Source organism: Lytechinus variegatus, chromosome 11 (assembly GCF_018143015.1).
Source record: "Lytechinus variegatus isolate NC3 chromosome 11, Lvar_3.0, whole genome shotgun sequence".
NCBI classification, from domain to species: Eukaryota; Metazoa; Echinodermata; class Echinoidea; order Temnopleuroida; family Toxopneustidae; genus Lytechinus; species Lytechinus variegatus.
In genome coordinates this window covers 18,724,856-18,747,260 of record NC_054750.1, presented here as the reverse complement: position 1 = coordinate 18,747,260, position 22,405 = coordinate 18,724,856, and the positions used below count along the sequence as shown (strand labels likewise).

At 36.3% G+C, this 22,405-nt stretch overlaps 1 protein-coding gene across 1 annotated transcript; it reads right to left on the bottom strand.

Annotated features, from left to right (window-relative positions):
- Window positions 1-2,401: 2,401 nt before the first annotated feature.
- LOC121423557 (solute carrier family 23 member 1-like) lies at window positions 2,402-21,297 on the bottom strand. The gene is made up of 13 exons (XM_041618909.1): window positions 21,024-21,297; window positions 19,456-19,675; window positions 14,577-14,734; window positions 11,872-11,960; window positions 11,556-11,608; window positions 8,466-8,647; window positions 7,590-7,710; window positions 6,923-7,079; window positions 6,206-6,459; window positions 5,069-5,198; window positions 4,429-4,572; window positions 3,931-4,026; window positions 2,402-2,878 (listed from the first exon to the last, which is right to left on the bottom strand). The coding sequence occupies exons 2-13, from the start codon at window positions 19,645-19,647 to the stop codon at window positions 2,562-2,564; spliced, it is 1,893 nt and encodes a 630-aa protein (XP_041474843.1). The 5' UTR covers window positions 19,648-19,675; window positions 21,024-21,297; the 3' UTR covers window positions 2,402-2,561.
- Window positions 21,298-22,405: the final 1,108 nt, after the last annotated feature.

Sequence of the window (22,405 nt, the reverse complement as noted above, 5' to 3'; positions counted from 1 at the left end):
AAAATCCTACCGGGTACCCATTCACCTCACCTGGGTCGAGTGCAGCACAATGTGCATGGGAAAAGCCAATGTATGGCTTGTCAAAAAGGTATTTCTAATGCTAAAACGTCCATGAGAATAGTAACTTAAGTATATTTCTTATTTTTTGTCAATAAATTATTGATAAATCTTGAAAACAAAAACTGATTTTATCAATTAAGAAAACAATAATGAGAATAGAACATAGGTTTCCTATCAGTAACAAACTAATAAACAAGGAAACTTCTTTAAAATCCCTTATGGAAAGGATTGACATTAACCTTTCGTGGAAAGACAGTATAAATGACATTTATGAAATATCACGTACTTTTGGTTTTACAGGTTTTCTGAGTATTAGTGGACTTGAAATTTATCTCGTTGCCAAATATTCGCACTATTCTATATAAGACAATGATCTTGTCTTGTCTTACATATTGTAATATAATATGGGGAAGCACATTATAACAAAAATAATTTTCATTGCCAAAACGTACAAAAAGAATAGTCATTAATATATAATATATATTACATTAATTATGTAATATAATATGGGGAAGCACATCATAACAAAAATAATTTTCATTGCCAAAACGTACAAAAAGAATAATCATTGATATATTATATATATATAATATATATTACATTAATCATGTAATATAATATGGACAAGCACATCATAACAAAAATAATTTTCTTGAAAAAACGTACAAAAAGAATAATCACTAATTCAACAAATATTTCCCATACAGACCTATTGATTCGGAAATTTACAAATTTTATATTTATGATTTACATCACTATTCATTTACTTGTTATTTTTAAATCCAAAGGGACCCTACTGTATAGATTTAACATCTTAAAGAGAAACTCCAGTAGTTGCAGTAAACACTGATTTCATGAGAAAGACTGTAAAACAAGGCTGAATTGTCAGTATATCATCGAGGATCTAGATCTGGTACAGTGACATAAACTGAATAGTGAAATCTTGAAATCTACGCTGTAAAATGTTCACACTGAAGATCACCAACACAGATAGGCACACGTGGGACAGTTTATCATTATTGCTGGAATAAAGACCTGACGGAAGTGACCGAATCCGCGCTTATTTTGCTTATTTCTCGGCAATTACACAATTTCTTCCAGAATCCTTTGGCACATATTTTTATTCACACAAACAGACACTTGGGTGGTCATCATATTAGATTCTGTAAAAAGTCATTTTGAGATCGTTACCAAAACTGGAATTTATCTTTAATGGTAATGTAAATACTCATTACGAAACATTAATGACTTTTATCTCCGAGTACAGCCAGAATCATGATTTGAATCATGATTTAAATCATGAGTCAAAACACAAACATGAATCATAATATCACAGAATCTGCGTTTAGACGACGGAAATTGAAATGTGTCCATCTCTATCTTGACGATAGAGTAGGCCTACCAGTTTGTTATTATTATCTTATTTCAAACTTGAACTGTTATTTGCGCAGAACTTGACCTCGACAGGTCTCTGGCCTTCGTCAGTCACCTACATTCACTGCACATTCGGTTTTACCTTTTTCTGAAGTAATAAAATTGCCTTTTCTTGTAATGATTGTTTTACTTTATCGTTCATATATTTCATACATTCTTGTTTCATATTTTCAGTGGATATGAATAAAATGAATTTGATCGTAAATTTCAAAATTTCCCCAAGAAGAGAGGTGGTCGGGCTAGGGGAAGGCAGAACGGGTGGTTGGGGGTTCCTTTCTGTAAACGGTCGCGATTGTCCGCGGCATCTGTACCTGTCCATAAACAATTCAATTCAATATTTCAATTCAATTTCAATTCAATTTAAAACGGACGAAAGTGTTTGGTTAAGAGTACTTGCGGATAATTGCAAATACGTACGGTGGACGCAAATGAACACAAATGGACGAGATGTAAAAATTTTCATGGATCATCTGCGTTCAAGCTATGGATATTTACAAAATATCTACGGATAGTTCATTTACCGTGGCGACTCTCTGCGAAAATTTGAACATTTCAAAATTTCGCAGGGTGGCGCCGTAATTCTGCGTCTCATTACGGATCAATTACCAGGAGTTACGTCTAATTACGACTCTGCGGATTGCTGCGTCCATGTCATTCATATGTATCTGTTTTTTTTTATTTGATTATTTCTTGATTGTGTTTTTTACCAAATAAATTGAAATTGATTTGACAACAATCAACAATATATAAAGCCATAGCAACACCTGAGAAACGACACGCACATGAAGAGGACAAAGTGTGGAACTTTGTCCGCGCTTGACCTTTAAATTTTGAGTACGTTTAGGTGTTACCGGTGTTAGCTGATCGTGACGAGATGGTGATCCACTCCACCGACCTGGTTTGCCATCAAAACAAAGCAAACTATTATCAAGAAGCTTTGTTCCAGTGATGATTCTATAACAAATCCTTGCGCCAGGAATGTTTCTTAGAGACCATAACAATCTGATGAACCTGGGCAATATGAAACTATTTTAAACCAGTTATTATTGAAATGCATGACTGTGATGTCACACTGTCGTCTCCAGTCTTTCCAGGGCTTCGACTTCCAGGGATTTGATTTCGTCATATTTCTTCGATTTCCTCTTCCAAAAACGAAAATTTGGTAAGCAGCTGCATTCTGTCGGTGTATACGTCGGACAAAAGGGAATCTTCGATGTACATTTACAGGCTCTGATGAGGGACATTCCATACGGGAAATCATATCCTTCTCTGACGAGCCGAGACACTTCTTTCTTGAGCTCTTCGTCATCAATCTCCTCATCGTCGCCGTCGTCATCGCCGTCCGCTTGTATCATCGCCCCCATACCTCGTTCAGCGGGGGTTCCTGTGAAGAAGAGTAGTTATAGTTTGATGGGATTCATCAAGAGACAAAGTATTATTTGATTTTAAGGGGAATGCATATACTCTCAGAGCTGCCAAGTAGTACTGATTTTCAGTATTTAGTACTGAAAAGTGAGAAAAATACTGATTTCTAAAGTTTCAGCTTTATGTGTTGTCCTATGGTATTTTTTTAAAATACTGATTTCCTCACCGAAATACTGATTTTCAACTTTAAAAACAATGAAATGTTCTTTTTCAGGTTGGCAGCTCTGTACTCTAAATGTTATTTATAGGTTATTTTTGCTTCTCAGATTTACCACGCAGTAGACACATTTCAACCCATTGTACCTCCATACTCGGCCGTTTATGTTTACGAAGAGACAAATGTTGACAAATAATTGAACCCCTCCAAATTTTAAGGATCTATAAACATGATAGAGATATAATGCGTGTTGCTAATTCACGTCTGGAAATAAGATTGATGGCGATGAAAGTCGTCGCTTAAATGTCTTTTGATATACATTCATATTACCAAGTTTCATCAAGGTTTAATCAGTAATTTGAGAGCTTGTGAATGCAAGATACAGTAATTTAATTTGCATAACCCGACCACTAGTATCAGATCAAATAAAGTCTTAAACTCTTAAAACAAGTCAGTAAAATTGACTAGACCAGTCGTCAGCTGGATCCAACTGACATGTCTATAGTTACACTTCTGAATTATTTTCTAGTCTGAAATAACTCTGTTCTAGTAAAATACGACTAGAAAACAGTCAAAAGTGACTAGAAAACAGTTGCACCCAGTTGACCATGTTACCTTTATAAGTAATTTTTTACTGATTTGTTTTTTGAATATACAGAACAATCAACGATCAACAGTCTACGATCAGGCCACCTGTGTTATGAATCCAATTTCAATACACCTTATTCGACGATGGCTATTGTAAAGGATTATTGGGACGATAAACGATTTTTAGCAGTAAAGAAAGGGGGTGAAACGAAACTGAAGCTGATAATAAGAATACATTTCTGTTATTTTTCTCTAATACAACCAACCTCGAATCGTGTTATCAAAGAAGAAACAAGACACGCTCGTAACGAACACACTAGTCCCGAGAAGAACGGAAATAATTTGATCAGCTGTCGGCGAACCTAGGAAGAAAATAGATTATAGAAGACCGAGGTAAACAGTCTACTCCATCGAAAGTAGTTTTGCACAATTTGACAATGTGATGTGTCAACACCACTTTTTAGACACTATTTATTTCTCTTTCTCTTGTTGTAGACACTATATATATGCTTTCTTTAGGCGGGATATATTTTCGGTGTCACTTCATGTAGAGACCATTAAAATTTGAATTTTCACATGAAGGTGTCCATCCCTCGCGTCCAAATCCCCCTCCCTAACACACACACACCGAGTTTACGTGTGAGGAAACCTATTTACATTGCATTTTCACACGAAGGTGTCCATCCCTCACGTCCAAATCCCCTGTGCCCCCCCCCCCCGTAGGTACGCTAGTGGAGATAAAGTATATAAGTAAATTCAGAGACCTGTTTGGACAGCATCCGGATATTTCTCCAAATATTCACTGAGACATATTCCAAGTGTAATGGAAAATCCAACAATAAAGAGATTTCGTGGAGAGTTCATGTCAACGAATTGGAGATTAGACATGCCCGCGGATAGAACCAGTCCTGAAAATATGATGGAAGAAATGAACATAATTGATTTTGGAACTTTCTTCCAACTTCTAATACACACACTTTATTTAAAAAAAAAAAATTCCGAATTACACTCTTTATATCTTGCGCGTTATTGGAATCTTACGTCAGTACATCATTATAGCTTACTCTTGTGTTCACGGCATACAAAGTAGATGAAGTTTATCAACATGAGCACTGAGCATGCCCAAACTCGAATAATTTTGCCCGACATATCACCTGCTAGTGACGACATAATTCTTCACCAAGTAACATCTTTCGCCAGACTCCAGCGTAGTGAGTCCAAAATTGAAGGTATAGCAATGCATTGCAGAAGATACCTTAATTTTTTTTGCAAAACTTTTCTAATTTATTGTATTTATAGTCGATTGTGACCGAGCGAAGTAAAAAAAAAAATACTACGAAATTTTGGATCCTCCAGTCAAATGAAACTGGAAACCCCATTCCCAGGTATTAAATAAAGAATCACCTAAAAGTATTGCAACGATTCCACCTATGACAGGCTCGGGAATGGTTGAAATTGCTGCTCCTATCTTGAGAATGATTCCAAATCCTACCAGAAAAGTGCACATCACCTGAATAACCAATAGGCTGCTCACCTGTTAACAATAAACGCAGTTTCAAAATAGAACTGATTTGTATACAGACAGGTTAGTATTAAACAGTATTACCTCACAAAATAAGTACTTCAGGACCCCGTTGCATGAAAGTTACCATGGTAACTATGCTAAGCAGCCAATCAGAATCAAGGATTACAGGAATTTACCATTAGATGGTTAGCATAATAGCAACGGGGCCCGGAGGTTGATATTTTTTTAATAACGATTTACATAACGTGTAGAAAATACGCAAGGGCTCCGAATCCAGAGAAAATATTTGCCAAAATTGATTTCTAAGTCACTACCCTCAAACTATCACTTAACAAAGTGGCTTTTGAAGAGTCTAAGGTTCTTATTTCAAGCTATGGAGATCAAGGTTCATGACATTCCATACACACATTATAACTATATTCAAAAGATTCCTGGAAGCTCTGGGTTGCTATATGGTCTATCGCAAGTATAGAAGCGATCGAGAGCCGGTGTCACACCAGCGTTGAACGTATTTGCCAAACCATGGACCCTACTAATGGCCAAACCTTCTTTTTTAATGGAGTGTTATCGAGCACAAAGGACGTTGTTTCCAAACGCACTTGTGTCGCTTAAACCCCTGTACGTCGGTGAGTAAAAACACGCTATTGAGTTGGTACTTGACTACGTCACCACGTACGGGTCCCTTAAACTCTGCCTACGTTTCTAACTTGTAAGTAAGACAAGACAGGTTAGACCGCCGCTTTAAACGAAGTGGAAAAGTAGAACGAGTTCCGTATTGGACTGTGTCAATAGCTCCTATCGAAAATCCCTACATTTAGCCAAACATCTACCCAAATGTCTAATCCTAGGCTACCGTTAATCCTAATCCTCGCACAATTCTGAACAAAACGCCCTCAACACTAACCCACACCTTACTTATCAAAGGAAACTGCAGGAGCAGCAATTGTCGCAGGAGCTAATGTCGGGTTACCGATGGAACAAAACCAGTCACAAAATATGGGGAAAAGAAGGTTTACCTTTGTTAATCCAATCACGCTTATGTTACTTGGATAGGACGTGGTAGGAACACCTGCGCCCCAGATACCGGCGAGGAAACCACCGAGGCCTTCAACACCAATTCCTCTATTCAAAGCATGATCCGGTGGGCTAGGAGCACCTGACAGTCTGGCACATATGTAGTAGTCCCCTATGGACTGGACAACAGAGGTAATACCGGCGGCGCACATCCCGAACACACCCCCTGCGGAAACAGTGGGCACTCCCCATTGTCCTGTAGGTGGTGGAGAAAGCCAATTGAAACACCATCAACATCATGAACATACTAATCCTATAAGTGGTGATAATAACAGAATGATAATAATTGCAGTAACAATGTAAAGAAAATAAACAATTACGCATTGATACTTTTCTTTATTTGTAGTCCGTTAAGAAGTTAACCCAATACCCCAATTATACAAATTCAGGCGTGACTCGTGAATCAATCACTTGGTGTCAAACTCCGTCGCGAGGTAAAAAAAAAAGATTAGGAAAAGGATCCACTGTGACACAGGAAGGACAAGATCTAAACCAGAAATGGTCGCATCACATTATTACCCCTTGAACGAATGAACGATGATAATATTTCGTTCCCTAGTGTCCATTTTGTTTTATCTGACAGTGTCTTGCGAGCGTTATAGTCTTGATGCATAACATAGTAGAAAAGTTCTGATTTTCTATACGAAGCTAGATCTTACCTGGATAAGGGAAATAGAACCATTGGGTCCTCGCCACTCCGTCACCATACGCATCGGTACGAGCCAGGAAGCTTGGTGAGTTGGGATCATTAGGAATAGCATCGGTGGCGGTTAAGATATAACAGAGTATCCAACCAAGAGTAGTAGCAAAAAAGACCTATTATCATGAAGACGAATGAGTAGAGATACAGGCAAGAGGTGCGAAGAACATGTAGAAAAGGTCCATGTTTATTCGTTGTAATTTCACATGTATAAAAATATATATTGCTTTGGAAGAAAACTTTGAATTTTACCTTTACCATATTTTTGTTATTCATACTCAGTGCTATACTTTATTTCCCTTTTTTCCTTGTTCAGATGGTATTTTGATGTTGGAGAAAGATTTGCCTAATAAGGTTCATGTAGATACGAGGTGCAGTTCCAGAAGGCACATTGTCTAACACGTGTACGGTTACTGCGGTTGTCATCCAGGGTTCCATTCTGGGTCCGATACTTTTCATTATATATATATAAAAAAACAATGATCGCAAAATAATTACAGAGCATCACCAATTAACCCGACAAAAAACTTTTACATTTCTGTCTTGCAGAAGACAGAATGTCATCAATATTGATTCACAATGAAAATAGATAATAATTTACTCTGTTTGCTTATTGTTGTACTTACTGGGAACAGGCGGAATGCTGGATATCTAAAGAGGTGACATCCTTTGGCTTTGCTGTATCCAGGACAGGGAACATTGTAGCGGTCGATGTACTGGGAACATAGCACGATGATCACTATCGTGCTGATCAATACGACCGGGGAGGAGTGGGGGGGGGATGAGAGAAACAGAAAACATGAAAGATATTTTCATATTGGAAACAAACTTTTTGTTAGGGTAATATTCTACTGTCAATGGAGGAAGGAACTGTAACGACTAAAGCACACAATTTCGCTTTCATTGATAAATCTGAGGATACATTATTGAATAGCCCACCAAATGAAACGATATACTGGCAAATTATCTTTAATTAACTATATATTTTTGTTTAAATACTCGAATTCATTAGCTTCCTTATTTAGCAGTAGACTGAAATATAACTTTCGACTTGAATTGTGGCTACCTTTCCTTTACCCCCAAAAAACTTAACCTTTAAAGATGCATTTAAATCCTATAGAATTATACACAAACTAGTTTATTTTCCTGTTGTTCTTTTCTATACTCGGCATACTGGTATATACTAAAATTTTGTGCAATACATTTAACATATTGGGGGTAAAGTAATCTAATAAGATGATTAGTGTGTTCGTAATTCATTCAAAGTCAACACAAACTCATATACTAAAATCCATTTAATATTTGCATTCAGCACATTGTAAACTGTTAAAAAATGAAGTGCTAATTTAGCACTTACGGTGCTTGTATAGTGACTGCACTACGAGGGCTGATTTTCCAGTTCAAATTTACACTAGAAAATCAGCACTCGTATAGTGCAGTCACTATACAAGCACTTTAAGTGCTAAAATAGCTCTTCATTTTCACAGTGTGGGCCCACTTACAAAGCCGCGACACCCCAGTGGACTCCGCACTTATCTGTTATGATGTGGGTGAGACTGAGGACGAGTGTGGTAATCGTAGTCGCGATGGTTAACGGTCCGATGTATTTCATCAGGAAACTGATGACTCCAAAAACACCGAGTGCCATTTCACAGAGAGAAGACACCATCATTGCCCCTTGAACCTGCAGGGTTAGGTAACATGGTGCACGGAGGGCATGCTTTGGAGTAAACTATCCCACACTCAAAGCAATACACATGATCCGGAGATCGAGATTCACGTATTTTAGCATCCACTTCCCAGACAGTTTCTGGAACATTGAGTATCTATTGTAAATGCCCGTCGAATCACCATGGACAGATTTGAGGTTATTGCCGAAAGTTGGTGGACCGGGAGAGCACAAATAAGATTCGGACCGGACGAAAAATGGCAAATATATTGTTTTTCCACAGTCCAGGACGACACTGTTGTTTTGGTTCACCGATTTTCGACAAAGGCTGCTTTGTTATGAAGGGCTTTTTGCAAAATACTATCTGTATAGAAAGCACTCATTTAAAACGATTGCTAAAATGCCCTACAATTTCTTAAGTGAACCATTGTGTTACCGAGGCCGAAGACCAAGGCGAGATATAAGCATAAGTCACGAGAATAAAACTATGTATATTTGAAGAGATCAGTTGCAAAAGGGGTTAGGTCCACAATTATTTATATAAATATATACACAACAAAAAAAGTAAGTCCCCCCTAAACAAACATCAATAATTTCCGAACCAATGCGAGTTTTTGATATATTTTTACATGAACGTGTAGGTAATTTTATAAGCTACCCTCTGAGTAAATATTGTGGACGTATCTTACGTCATGCTTCAGTGAGCACCGTCAGAAGGCAAAAATGTCACTTTTCAAAAGTCACAAGCAAAATATCATGACTTTGATTCCATTTTATTAGAACTAATTCCACATTCTCATCATGAAAAATAGTCAGAAGGCTTGTAAAAGGTACTTTCTAAAAGACAATACAACTTTTTTAGCTAAATTTCACGGTTGAATAAACTCAAGTCTAAATTTGCTATACGTTGGATTTTTACATATTCCTATCAATAAAAATGCTAGAATATAACGAAAGTTATTTTGGGGAAGACTATCTTCAACAATATTCATCGTTTCACGGTTCAATGAACATTTATTGGAAACAAAAAATGCGATTTTCAAATACCGTAGGCAAGTACTGCTTCATTTTGGTAACTGAAAATGATCTTTTCTCAACTTTTTTGTTATGTTCATGACCAATTAACATGCTTCAATGATTCAAAGGTGTCAAATTAAACATTTACGCTTGAATGAACATGTGGAATGTGATTAGCTCTTTTTTACGTTATTGGAAAAAATGCAGTTTGTAACTATGGATATCTGTCACAAAACTCCTTGTACAGTTCATTTGATTTGATTTTTATGAAAATCCCGATGTTTAATGCATCAGTGAGCACACAATATTCGAAAATTATGCAAATGAGAAGAAAGTTCAAGGCCTTGGCCCCACTCTGTACCGTATCGAATGGTTATTTTGGTGTGCGCACCTTTTGGATAGTGTTACTCTGAAGCCATGTGCGAAGTTTCATGAAATAACTGTTAGCAGAAGTAACAAAAACCGTCCATGAAACAAACCCTCATTTCATATCTGTTAAAATTTTGACTTCCTCTCTCATAGACTTGTGTACATTATGGGTGCATATGTTTAAGCATACGTAACCCCTTATTCAATATGGTGGAACTTTTTTTCAAGGCTGTCTTTAGCAATGTCGTTTGGCAGTAATGTTTATCAACCTTTGGGCAGAATTCTGTGCGAAAATGAAATCGATTTGTTTAGTTATGGATGAGTGAGCACGCATCAAAGTGGGAAAATTGGTATTTTCAATGTCACAGACTCATTTTAAAGGGTAATAAAGTGAGTATTGGGGGCAAATTTGGTTTCAAATGTGTCTTTAATTGCTATTGTTTTTATCATCCATCAGTTCTATCACCAAACACTTTCCGAACTTTAACCATTTTCATGGTTGAGCGAGCACATTCGAAAACTTAGGAATGAATACTCTATACTGCATAAATGTATTCTTTTCCTAACAATTTCTCAGGATCAGTTGAATGTATGGACAGATCAGTGGTGGATCCAGAATTTTAAATGGGGGAGGGGCCTATAATCGGGGGAGCCATCAACATTTTCAAATTTTAACATGATCTAACAAGTTGTAGAAGATACTACCCCCCTCAAAAAAAAAACCTATGATGATACGTCACAATACAGGGGCCACAGAGCAGTTTTCAAAGTGTGGGGGTGGGCTGACCATGCCAAAAATCACAATCGTATTAAATTTTTGCACTTGCTTATGGAAAAAAGTGGGGGGCTGAAGACCCACAGCCCCCCCCCCCCGCTTCCGCGGCCCCTGCAATACATCGTGCTCACTCAACCATGAACATGCGATATCAAAATTTGGTCTGAAGTGGTTAAATGATGGATAGTAAAACAGCATAACACCATAAAATTCACCTAAAAACAATTTTTGCCCAATTTTTTTATTTGCACAATCTGAAAAACGACACTTGTGACTTTCAAAAATGGTCATTTTTAATTCAATCTTTAATTACTCATGCATGACTCAACTGATCGATCTCATTTTTCCCCAGGAGTTGCTTAATGAGTGTAGAAAACCATCCGTGAAATATCATATCTCAAAATAATTTGGTTCAAAAGTTACAGCAATTTGATTTAGGGGGGACTTACTTTTTTTGTTGTGTATATATATATTAAAATAATAGATTTCTTTTACACCCATTTTTTTGTTCACATGATAGGGTAGTACATCATGACAATTTAGTTTCTCATAAGAATATTGCAATAAGAATAAACAACATGATTTTTCTCGGAATGGTCCAGAGTGGACCTAAACCCTTTTGCAACCAAACTCTTAGTTTATTGGGCGCAAGCCAGAAATTCGAATCATCATCGTCATAATTATTTGCATCTCCAACCAAATTTGTCTTACCATTTCAATTCTCGGAAACATTAATGCACCAAAACGTCTGATATAACTTACCTCTTGCATACGGCTATAGAATTCGGGGTTGTCCTCGGTATTTGTTGAGTTGGCTAATTAAATCAAGAAAGAAAAGTCTTAATTTTATCTGCCATAATCATTTCCATTTTCGTAACGAACATCCGGAGGCTAGGTCAGATCGAATACTGGTATCGCGTATGGTATTTGAAGAAATGCTAAAATGATTAATCTATCGTTATAATTTAAAATGATCAATATCATTCATATTATTGTCATTATTGTCCCTTTTTAGACCATTCTTTTGAGAATTATCAGTGCTATTATTAATACAATTTTAAGAATAGTATTGTCTTACCGTTTTGAGCTGGACAAGGTCCTCGCACTCTCATCATCGAAATAATGGGGAGGATAAACACATAATGAGGCCCCTGCACTATGGGGAGTCTACGTGGTCATGGTGGGAGAGAAAATGTAGAAAGAAATTGATATTATTCAACATATTACAGCATAGGTTATTGGCTCCCAAGCCTCCCCCCCCCGGGGGGTTAAGAAGCAGTGTATTTTCAATCAATTTAATATTTTTTGTCATTTAATATCATTTGAAATTAAAACTTCATTTTTTTCATATTTTACTTGCTCGCTTCACTGTCTATAGCTTTTTTTTTAATGTTTTTATTGTTTACATAAATATCAATTACAAGAAATTACAATATTTACATAATTAGACATGATCGTAATCAAGCAAACAAAAATAAAACACAACATTGATAAGGAAAAAAAAATTAAAGGTGACAAGTAAAATAATCCAGAACAAACTAAAATAACTAGAGTCTGAACACATATCTCGGAGCTTATTGTATAGATACATGACTTTATCCACAATTCAAAACCACACTATGTCGCCTCATTATGCCACTGCCTTTAACTGGCACCATGTTTTATCACCCTTAAAGTATTATTATGGTTATACAATGTTATGGTGAAATACGCTTTTTCGCTATGAAAATATTTGATTACAAATTTTATTTCTAGTGCGTCACATCGATTACAAAACCTAGTAATTCGCTTTAGATTATCTTCATATTTACTACGTAGGATGTTCTTTTTATTAGTTTTCTGAACTTATAAACATGTTCACATCAATAATTTATAAACTAATAAAGTAGGCAACAAAGGTCATGTACTACATCAAAGAGCAGAATTAAATTCATTACTATGCGCCCTGAAACATGACTTGCCAAAAGACGAAATTATAAAAGGCTATGTAGAATACAATAGGTCCACCTCTCACCCCTACGCGTAACCCTTTTGGCCTACTGGTATGATATGTTTTATTATTGCTTTTTGTAAGTCCCTTGATAAATTTAATGTGAAAAAACATGTTTACATGATCTACAACAAAAAGTCAGTGCCCCATGGAAAGTTTGATTATACGAGGGGAAAATGTAAACTATAATGCCTATTTGTATTTCTTATCTAATGTTATTGATTATGTATTGTTTTAATATTTTGGGATGCCTACTTGTATGGGTTTTTCTAGACCTTGTTTGGCAATCCAAGGCATGTAAATATTTCATTTTATTTGTCTGAATAAATTCAAATCAAATCAAAATCAAATAATACCTTCAAATGGTATGTAATAAAATAAAATAGGACAGTGACTCCTCATGATTAAAAGAAAACCTTGCCAAAATCCTGAGTATACTATTAAAATTAATTAGGTTTGCATTCTAATTCGTTGAATTAAGTGCTATTGGGACAGTCAAGTTGATATTCCCTTTACTGTGATCAAGTTCATGAAGTATATAAGAATTTATATATGACTTCCCTCAAAGTCTATGAACAATATGCTTCTCGTTACATCTATCTGCCGTAATAACATTTTGTGACATCGCGATTATTCATTCCTGGCTTTATAATACATTGCCAGATTAAATATATAACATCTTATGTCCTGAGAAAAGCTTAAATTGGTCAAAATGTTCTTACGGATCAGCTGACTTGGATTCAAGAAGGGGGATAACACGCGCTCTCTCTTATGAGGATCAAAGGTGTTCGCAATTAGTTGTGGGTTCAAATCTCAGTATGGACATGAACTTATCATGCATATTTTCTTTGCAGGATTATAATTCAGGCGAGAGTGTATAGAAGAAAAGTCCAAGATTGATTCATAGTCTTCACAACGATTTTTTTTCTGGACTCGGTGGAATGCGGAAAAGACGTAGCTTTTCCTGGTTGTCAACGGTAAAGATAACCAGGTAACAGGTTTTGTTTATCTCTAAAATACAATAAGCGCCAGGCCCGGGGAAAAGTCTTATTGATACCATGGTACAACAAACTGTCAAAGTACATAGAGAATCACATCTGTCATGGCAAATTATTTGTGCTTTCTATGGAGAAAACATCAGGAAAACATTAAGTTTTGACGTTTTAGTCTCGCCAGCTGCTTATATTATGTGGACTTTTTTAACGAGGGAATTTTAGTTCTCATTTGAATAGAGTTCGTTTGAACATTGTCACTGATTTACCGAACCAATGTTCTACGACTAAGCTTTCCTCATCTCGGATTCGACACTGACTGATAAATCACAACATATGGTTGAACTGCTATGTCATACTTGAACTTTGGAAGTGCAGCATCAGGTGCTTTGATTATTTCAATTCCCACATATTTTCTCTTAGGTCTCAGACCAGCGATACCAGCAAATCATTTCACAACACATGTCTACCTACAATGTCATAAATAAGAACGTCATGTGATCAACGGTCGGTCAAGATGCTTTATTCATCATACTTATCACTTTTATTGGTGAAGCTTGTTCAACAAGATCATATTGAAACTGAAATTGGCATAAATATAGTTATGTATGGAAATTTCGGTAAGAATATTTTAATGGGCTGTTAAATCTGTATACATGCATGCAGATCAAATGAAATGGGACACTTTTATTTACTTTGCTCTTCATGCAATAATGAAACAAGTACAAACAATTCTGCACCCTCCCCAATGATTGAATCCTGGATCCGGCCAACCAAGATAGGTATATGGGTTTAGCTTACCGAACACCAATGGTGGTCATGATGAATGTTTGAAGTCCAGACAAGAAGCAAATGGTGGCGAAGAATTTGGAGAGGAGGGTGATGTTCCCTTCGATGCAGAGAATAGGCCCCAGAATGAATGGCAGAGCGACACATCCACCAAACATTAAAATGAAATGCTATATCAAAAGGAAAGCATCGAAAGCCACACTGTAAAAAACTGTGGTGTTAAAACTGACACCAATTGGTGTTAATAGAGGACCACACCCTGAGGTGTTAAAATAACACCCTAGAGATTGAACATAACACCAAAGAGTGTAAATGTAACAACCATAGGTGCTGTAATAGCACCTATAGGTGTAAAACTAACACCACCAATTTAACACCGGTGTAAAATAACTGGTGTGGTCCTCTATGTACACCGGTTAACACCACAGTTTCTGCTGTGCAGTAGTACAGTCAGGCACCAAATATTTTTTAACCTACCATGGGCATTTATTATATACATAATTGAACAGTCAAAATCACATCACATGTTTACATATTTCTTTTCAAACAAATATTCCAAATTGAATTCTTGACGATCTTTTCCTGTTTTGTTTCTTATAAGTATAGGGGAAGGCGGGGTAAGTTGAGCATAGGGGCAAGTTGAGCCACCAGCCCCAGGCCAATAATGAATGAGTCAGACATTGTGGTGGTGTCATGTATTGATGACCCATAGCATAACCCCTAACCCCACCATATTGTTTTCAACTTTGAAACAAAAAGTAGTTTTTTAGAGGGAAAAATATGAATTTCAGCCAAAAAAGTAAAAAAGAGTGTGAAATAGATAAGTGCTTTATAATCACACACGTCTTTAAATATAATAAAGACATGATAACAACATTATTAGTCCAGGTATGGATCTTCATTCTTGTCGTAGTCTTTTATATGACAGATGCATAATAAATGTATGGATACAAAATTATCGCACTAAATTCGGACTGGGGTAAGTTGAGCCAAACAGCATGGGGCAAGTTGAGCCATGGTAATTCCTATGGTAATGTATCTTAAAAAACAAACAAACCATAAAAATCAATTGAAATGCTGGCTGAAAGGAGCAAATTTACATGACTGCTCTTTTCCTTTTAAAGGATGTTAGTATTCATAGAGAATTTTCAAGTGAAAAGGCTAAACAAAAAATTGACATGCTGGTTCTTCCCTTATACATTTTGTACATAGTTTTTGTGGCTCAACTTACCCCAGAAGGTGGCTCAAACTTACCCCATATATGGGGCAAGTTGAGCCATTTGACATCGTTTTTTTCAAAGGTCACGATGACTTTCAGTGTGGGGATAGAAAGTTATATATAGGTGGAAAATATTTCAGAAGAATTAAATTTCAAGGCAAGGTACTTATTTCGACAAGATTATTAATCATATCAATTCTAACATGCAAAAAGCAAAAACTGTCACAACTTACCCCGCCTTCCCCTACATTTGTAGATACACCAAAAAGCAATTGTAAGAAATGAATCTAGTCCGGTTTCTTTGTGGGCTTTAAGTAAATGCAATTCTGTTACTTGAAGGTCAACATTGTATTCCAACTTCGCTATTGTTGTCAAATAAGAAAAGAATCTCTTATTTAGTTTACACTCAACAAAAGCATGTACATTATCTTCGTCCACATAACAATGTGGGCACCTCCCATCTGTTCTAACATACCATTTAAACAAATTCTTTCTTACAGGCAGTAAATTATATATAACTTTAAAATTGAATTCTTTCAGTTTATTGTCTTTACAGTGACACAAGTTTCTTTTAAAAGTTTTTTTTTCCAATCTAATGGTGACCTAATTATCTGTTCCCAATACAAATAGCATCTGTTAGTGTTTGATAAATCTGAAGATAGTAGTCTATAGAATTGTTTACTTGAAATATCATGAATATTTTTTATTTGATTTTTGCTCCTACATCTATTTTGGGAAACTCTAATAAAGGTTTATTATTGCGGTTTTTACCATTCGCTATGTAGGATTGCTGCTCGCATATGACGTCACAAATCAAATAATTGAAGATCTAATAACTTTTTAATTACTTTAATTAATTACTATTTTTTATTATTTTTTCCGCTATTTTTACAATAAACTGTTTGTCAGGGTGAACTTCCCCTTTAAGTAAATGCAATTCTGTTATTTGAAGGTCGACATTGTATTCAAATTAAGCTAATGTTGTCAAATAAGAAAAGAATCTCTTTAGTTTACACTCAACGAAAGCATGTACATTATCTTCGTCCACGTAACAATGTGGGCATCTCCCATCTGTTATAGCATTCCATTTAAACAATGTCTTTCTGACTGGCAATAAATTACATACAACCTTAAAATTGAATTCTTTCAGTTTATTTTCTTTACAGTGACACAAGTTTCTTTTACACGTTTCTAGCACCATATATTGAGGCATAACTTGTTTAATTCTGGTTATGCCATTCTTCATTGCCTCTATATCGTGATTGCTTCCATTTTCAAAGGGAACTTTCTGGTAATATCTGCGCGATTTTGAAGGGGAAGAGTTTTCATGTGCTTGAGACTGGAAAGGGAGTACCCATAAGTGTATACATGGTTTTCATTCATTCATTTTGTTATGGATTTTTTTTTTCAATATTATATCATAAATTGTATTATATAGATATTGATAGAAAGACCCTAAAGCAAGAAAAACTTTGAAGGAAATATATTGGGTATTGTTAGAGAGGTAGGGGGAGGGAGGGGAGGGAGAACAAATTTGAAATGCTCTAACTACCAAAATAGGTGAACTCGATCTGCGTATCTTTGACCATAGACCCCACTAGTTCCATGATTTGACAGAAGCATCACTCACCTCATCGTATTTCATGTACAATAATGATCTAAATTGAATAAGTACATTTATCTTGTTAAGAGTATAATGTCTTGATTTATATACCCACTCATCAGCTGAAGGGTGTCCAAATTCCGAATTTTTAAGGCAAACATTTGCTTAACCTTGAGAATAAGCCTTTAAATTACGTTCACCCAGGGGTTCATAAATACCCCCATTTCCAAACTGCTGTTTCCAAACCCAGGTCAATGAACTGCTGAACCATTGGTTCAATAGCTAAGATTTACCAATTCATGGCGATGTAAACATATTTGTTTAATGCCTGTCACATAATGCTAAAGTTTGTGTTTACCTTTATATGTTTACTTTTATTCTATAACTAATGATATTCGTCTTGTTTTCAACCATGTAGATTCACTAATTGCACTACTTACTTCGCTATAAAAACAAACACTTCGAATGGTATGTACTTACGTAGACATAGTTATACATATATTCATAGATTGATTCAACTTAATAAAAATCGTTATGCTCTAAGGCAGAATTGCATGGACTTTGTCTTTACACATTTAATGTACACAGTAAAAAAAACGTTAAAAGTTTTCAAAAAGTATTTTTATGACAAAGTGGAAATCAATGTTTGCCCTGTCTCTTCTTATTTTGTCACGTTTACCATTTCCATTTAAGTTTCTCCTTCCTTCTTCTTCTCCTACTCTTCCTCTTGCCCACTCATCTACATTTCCATACGCTTTATTTTATATATCGAACTGTTAAGTAACTTATTTCAATTATTTTGAACATGCTTGAATGGAAATGGGATAAAAGAATTTAATTTTTTTCTTCTCCGTTTATTTCTATCATATCAACGATTCTGAATACTAATGATAATGCCAAATAACAATGCTGATAAAGATAATAATTGTAATATATTGTAGTAATAATAATAATAAAAAAATTATAATAACAATGATGCTGATGATAATAAGAATAATAATAATAAACATAGTAGTAATAATAACAATAATGATGATGATGATGCAGATAATAATAATCATCATCATCATCTTCATTATTTGTTTTTACATGAAATACAGTTTGTATTGATAATAATAATAATATAGGGTATTTATATTGCGCACATATCCACCTTGTTAGGTGCTCAAGGCGCTCCTATATTACCCGGCTAAGCTAGGCGTTCATAGCGCACACAGCTTCTTGAGGAAGTACTTCCTAACGGTACACATTTACCTCACCCGGGTTGAGTGCAGCACATTGTGGATCAGTTCCTTGCTGAATGAAATTATGCTATGGATGGGATTCGAACCCACGACCCTCTGTATCAAAGTCCGAAGACTAATCCACTGGGCCACAACGCTCCACTTTACTTCGTCGTTATTAGAGTCGTGAAACCGCTTAAAAAGTGATTACACCCAAAGATGACTCTCTTGATCACTATCAGTGAGTAGAATATCTAAGATCAACCATCAATTCACCTGCAGATAGTGAAAGGTGTATGTAAGTTATTCCTTCGGGGTCCATCAAGTAGGGGTTCTACATCCTGTAATCTGATCGACTTCAATATACTGATGATTCACCAAAAATTAATTCGATGAAACCAAGGAAGCACTAAAGATGATCCAAATGAATTAAATTTTAACCTGACATCATTAGTTATACCGTAAATTCTGTACCCCGCGTAAAAAGTACTGATATCTGGAGATGCAAAAGTGTCTTGACATAATTTTTTTTTTTTTTTTTTTTAAAACAAGTGCACACCAAGTTACCAATAATGCACATAGCATTTCCATTTATTTGAAAGTAAAAGAGCATTGTACATTGAATGCGTTGCTCACGGATATAGGTGCCACGGCCGGGATGGAACCCCAGACTTTCTTTGTATATAGCCAGGCGCCTTAGACCACTCGGCCACGGCACCTCCCCTGACATAATCACGATCCTTCTGCGTCACACACACACACACACACCCTCACACTCCCAAACAATACGCACATACATATGCATGTATATGTGACATTGAAAGTATGTAATTATGATATTCTTACTTGGAATGCGAGTACTAATGTTGAAGACCAAGGTGGTCTGTCACTGAGTTTGTACATCATCCGACTCGTCAGCTTACTTAAGATGCGGTCAGCTCTTCTTCTAGCTTCTCCCTGAACTCCCAGGTCTCCGTTCTGCCCCTCCATCACGATGACACCATCCCCATCCTTTGCGTTTAGAATGTCCGTTTCCATGGCAACGGAATATACAGATCGATTATCTCTATATAAGTGATGGGGGAAAATTTTGAAACAAACAAAGCTACTACTCTTCCAGGATCCTGGATAAAACATTGGTGATGTTATTTCAATGTTCTGATCAATCGCTCATTAACGCCGAAATGCTGTTAGGTGTGCAAATTGATGGACATGGGCATGAGGGGTATCTCTAGCGTGACTCGGGCACTTCTTGTAAGCAATTTAAATGCATGAAATAAGAGCAACATGGTGGGGCAACACTATAAGCAGGCTTCTGTTTGTGGAATATTTCGAGCCCCCGGAATACATCTGACAGGCTGAAGATAGGAGGAATGAACCTATGGGTGTTAACCAAACCCTAAAGAGAGAATTAATCTTTTTTGAAAATTTGAATTAAGAGGAGCAATTTAAAACAGGTTTCATCGGTCAAAAAAAAGAGTAATGGAAGTTTGAAAAGTCTTGATGTATTTCTACAGAGATCCTCAAATTTGCAAACATGCTTCAAAATGGCTGAATTTGTGGAAACCTGCCTCTTCTTAGCACAACAAAAATCATAGAAAATATATTTCCCACAATTTTAAGGCCAGAGAGAGATTTTCACAGTTTAAAGATTAATGGGAAAAATCTGAAAATTTGTGTACAAAACAAATGGAGAGTTGTTTACAAAATGAGCCATTCTGCTGTTCTGAAGCATGTTTGCCTATTTGAAGATCTCTATAGAAAATGTTGCAAGATTTTTCAAACTTTCATAACTCTCTTATTCTTTGACCGGGTTTGATTAATCTTGTTTTAAATTGTGCATTTTAGTTTATTCTTTCCAATAAGACTGAAGCTCTTATTGGGTTTTGGTTTCCTATAATGGTTCGCCCCTCTAATTAATTATCCGACTACAACCTTTCCGCGCCATCCAACGGGGCCGCAAAATCATAAATGGTGCAAGATCATATGACGATTTTTTTTTAAAACAATATCATCGGTATTTCTTCAAACGAATTGGGACTGAATTTCCTAAAAATTTCAATGAAGTTATGCATAAAAAGATCATTTTAGCTCATGGGAATGGAGATAATTGAGCACAAGGTCGTGTACCAGTCGTTTGCCAAGTAATGGTATCTTACGAACTTCTTATGCAACTAACATGACATTTCCATAAATTGCAAAACGGTACATACATGTACCTTCTTTATTTTTCTTGAAATATTGTTACTGGCTAAGCTAGGCTTCAAAGTTCTATAGTTGGTTGTAAATCATCTTAGAGGACAACATTCTTGCCTCAAATGAACAGTAGCCTTATCTCTTATCCATATAGTCATTCAGTTACATTCAAATAAACAAAGGAAAAAAAGTGGTCAAAACTTTTATTAACAACTTACCAATCAGTAACTTTTCTACCTAAAAAAACAACAACAGCCAGCTCTTCTCCGAATGCTTGATAACAACAGCGTTGAACCCTTCCGCTGCTACAGTTCGTGCTTTGTCTTCCAGCTGAAAATGCTACCTGTCTGAAAATATGTATCTGTATGTTCATGACAATGCTCACTCACAAACGGGCTTTCTGATTGGCCAGTCAAAAAGTTGGCAAAGACTTTGCACACACCATTCACTTCTACTGTTGTCAGCTTGCAAACTTTTTACGCTCGGACCGCTGAATGGTCTGCAACCTGGTGGCCCTGATCGTTGGAGAAAAGCAATGTAAAATGTTTTGTAAAATGTTGTTGCAGATCATACGACCCCTTATAATCATGCTCACATTATTCACGACTTCAATTGTCAATATGAGTATTTAACCACTTTGGGCCCTTGAAGCTTATAGATCGGGGTCACCCTGTAAATGTAAATAACCCACTGATATAGAGACCAAAACAAACATGGATAAACGTTCAAGGTTAATTCCGAGCATAACCTTCATAATAAGGTTAAAAGCGAAAAAAGGAGAAAACATTATAACGTTCTCTGTATGAATTATAAAAGAATAACATTTGGACAAGCCGGAAAATAATGAATCGATCCTCGGGTCATCTGGTTATTAAAGGGTCGAACCGTCGGCGAGGGTAAACATTCATGACTGTCCTCTATGGTAAATGATTTTTTTCTCTGCTAATCATGGTACCAAAGAGGTGCCAATATTTATCAGGCATTATTCTTTCTTTCTCTCTCTCTCTCTCTTTCTCATTTGCCTATGTCTTTTGATACCCGTTCCCTCGCTTTTCATCTCATTATACCATCCAATGGCTCTACCGAACCCGCATAACAAACCTTATAGCCCCCTCTCCCTCCTTAAAGGTCAAGTCCACCCAGGAAAACATTGATTGAATAATAGAAACATCAAACTTTCTACACCGAACCTTTGAACATGATGTAAAGTGTAACCCATTACACTCGTGGAAACCTTCTGAAGTTACTTAGAGTTTAATTTAAATAGATTTGGTTTCTACGTCATAAGATTGCGTATGCAAGGGTGCATGGGTAAGATGAAGGGTGTGTGGGCGAGAATTGGTGATAATGAGGGTCAGTGTGCGTATGTGTTCTGGGTTGTAATGTTGGACGTGTGCGTAAGGGTTGATGATAGTGAGGGAGGGAGGGAGGGTGTGTGTGTGTGTGTGTGAGGGTTCCAATTAGATAAGGGGGTGTGTTTGTGCGAGGAGTGGTGATGGTGACCTGCAAGGGTGTGGAAAGGGTTCCGAACGCATGAGGTGTGAGTACAATGGTGAGATAGGATGTGCGCGTGAGGGTCGTTGATAGTGAGGGAGGGAGG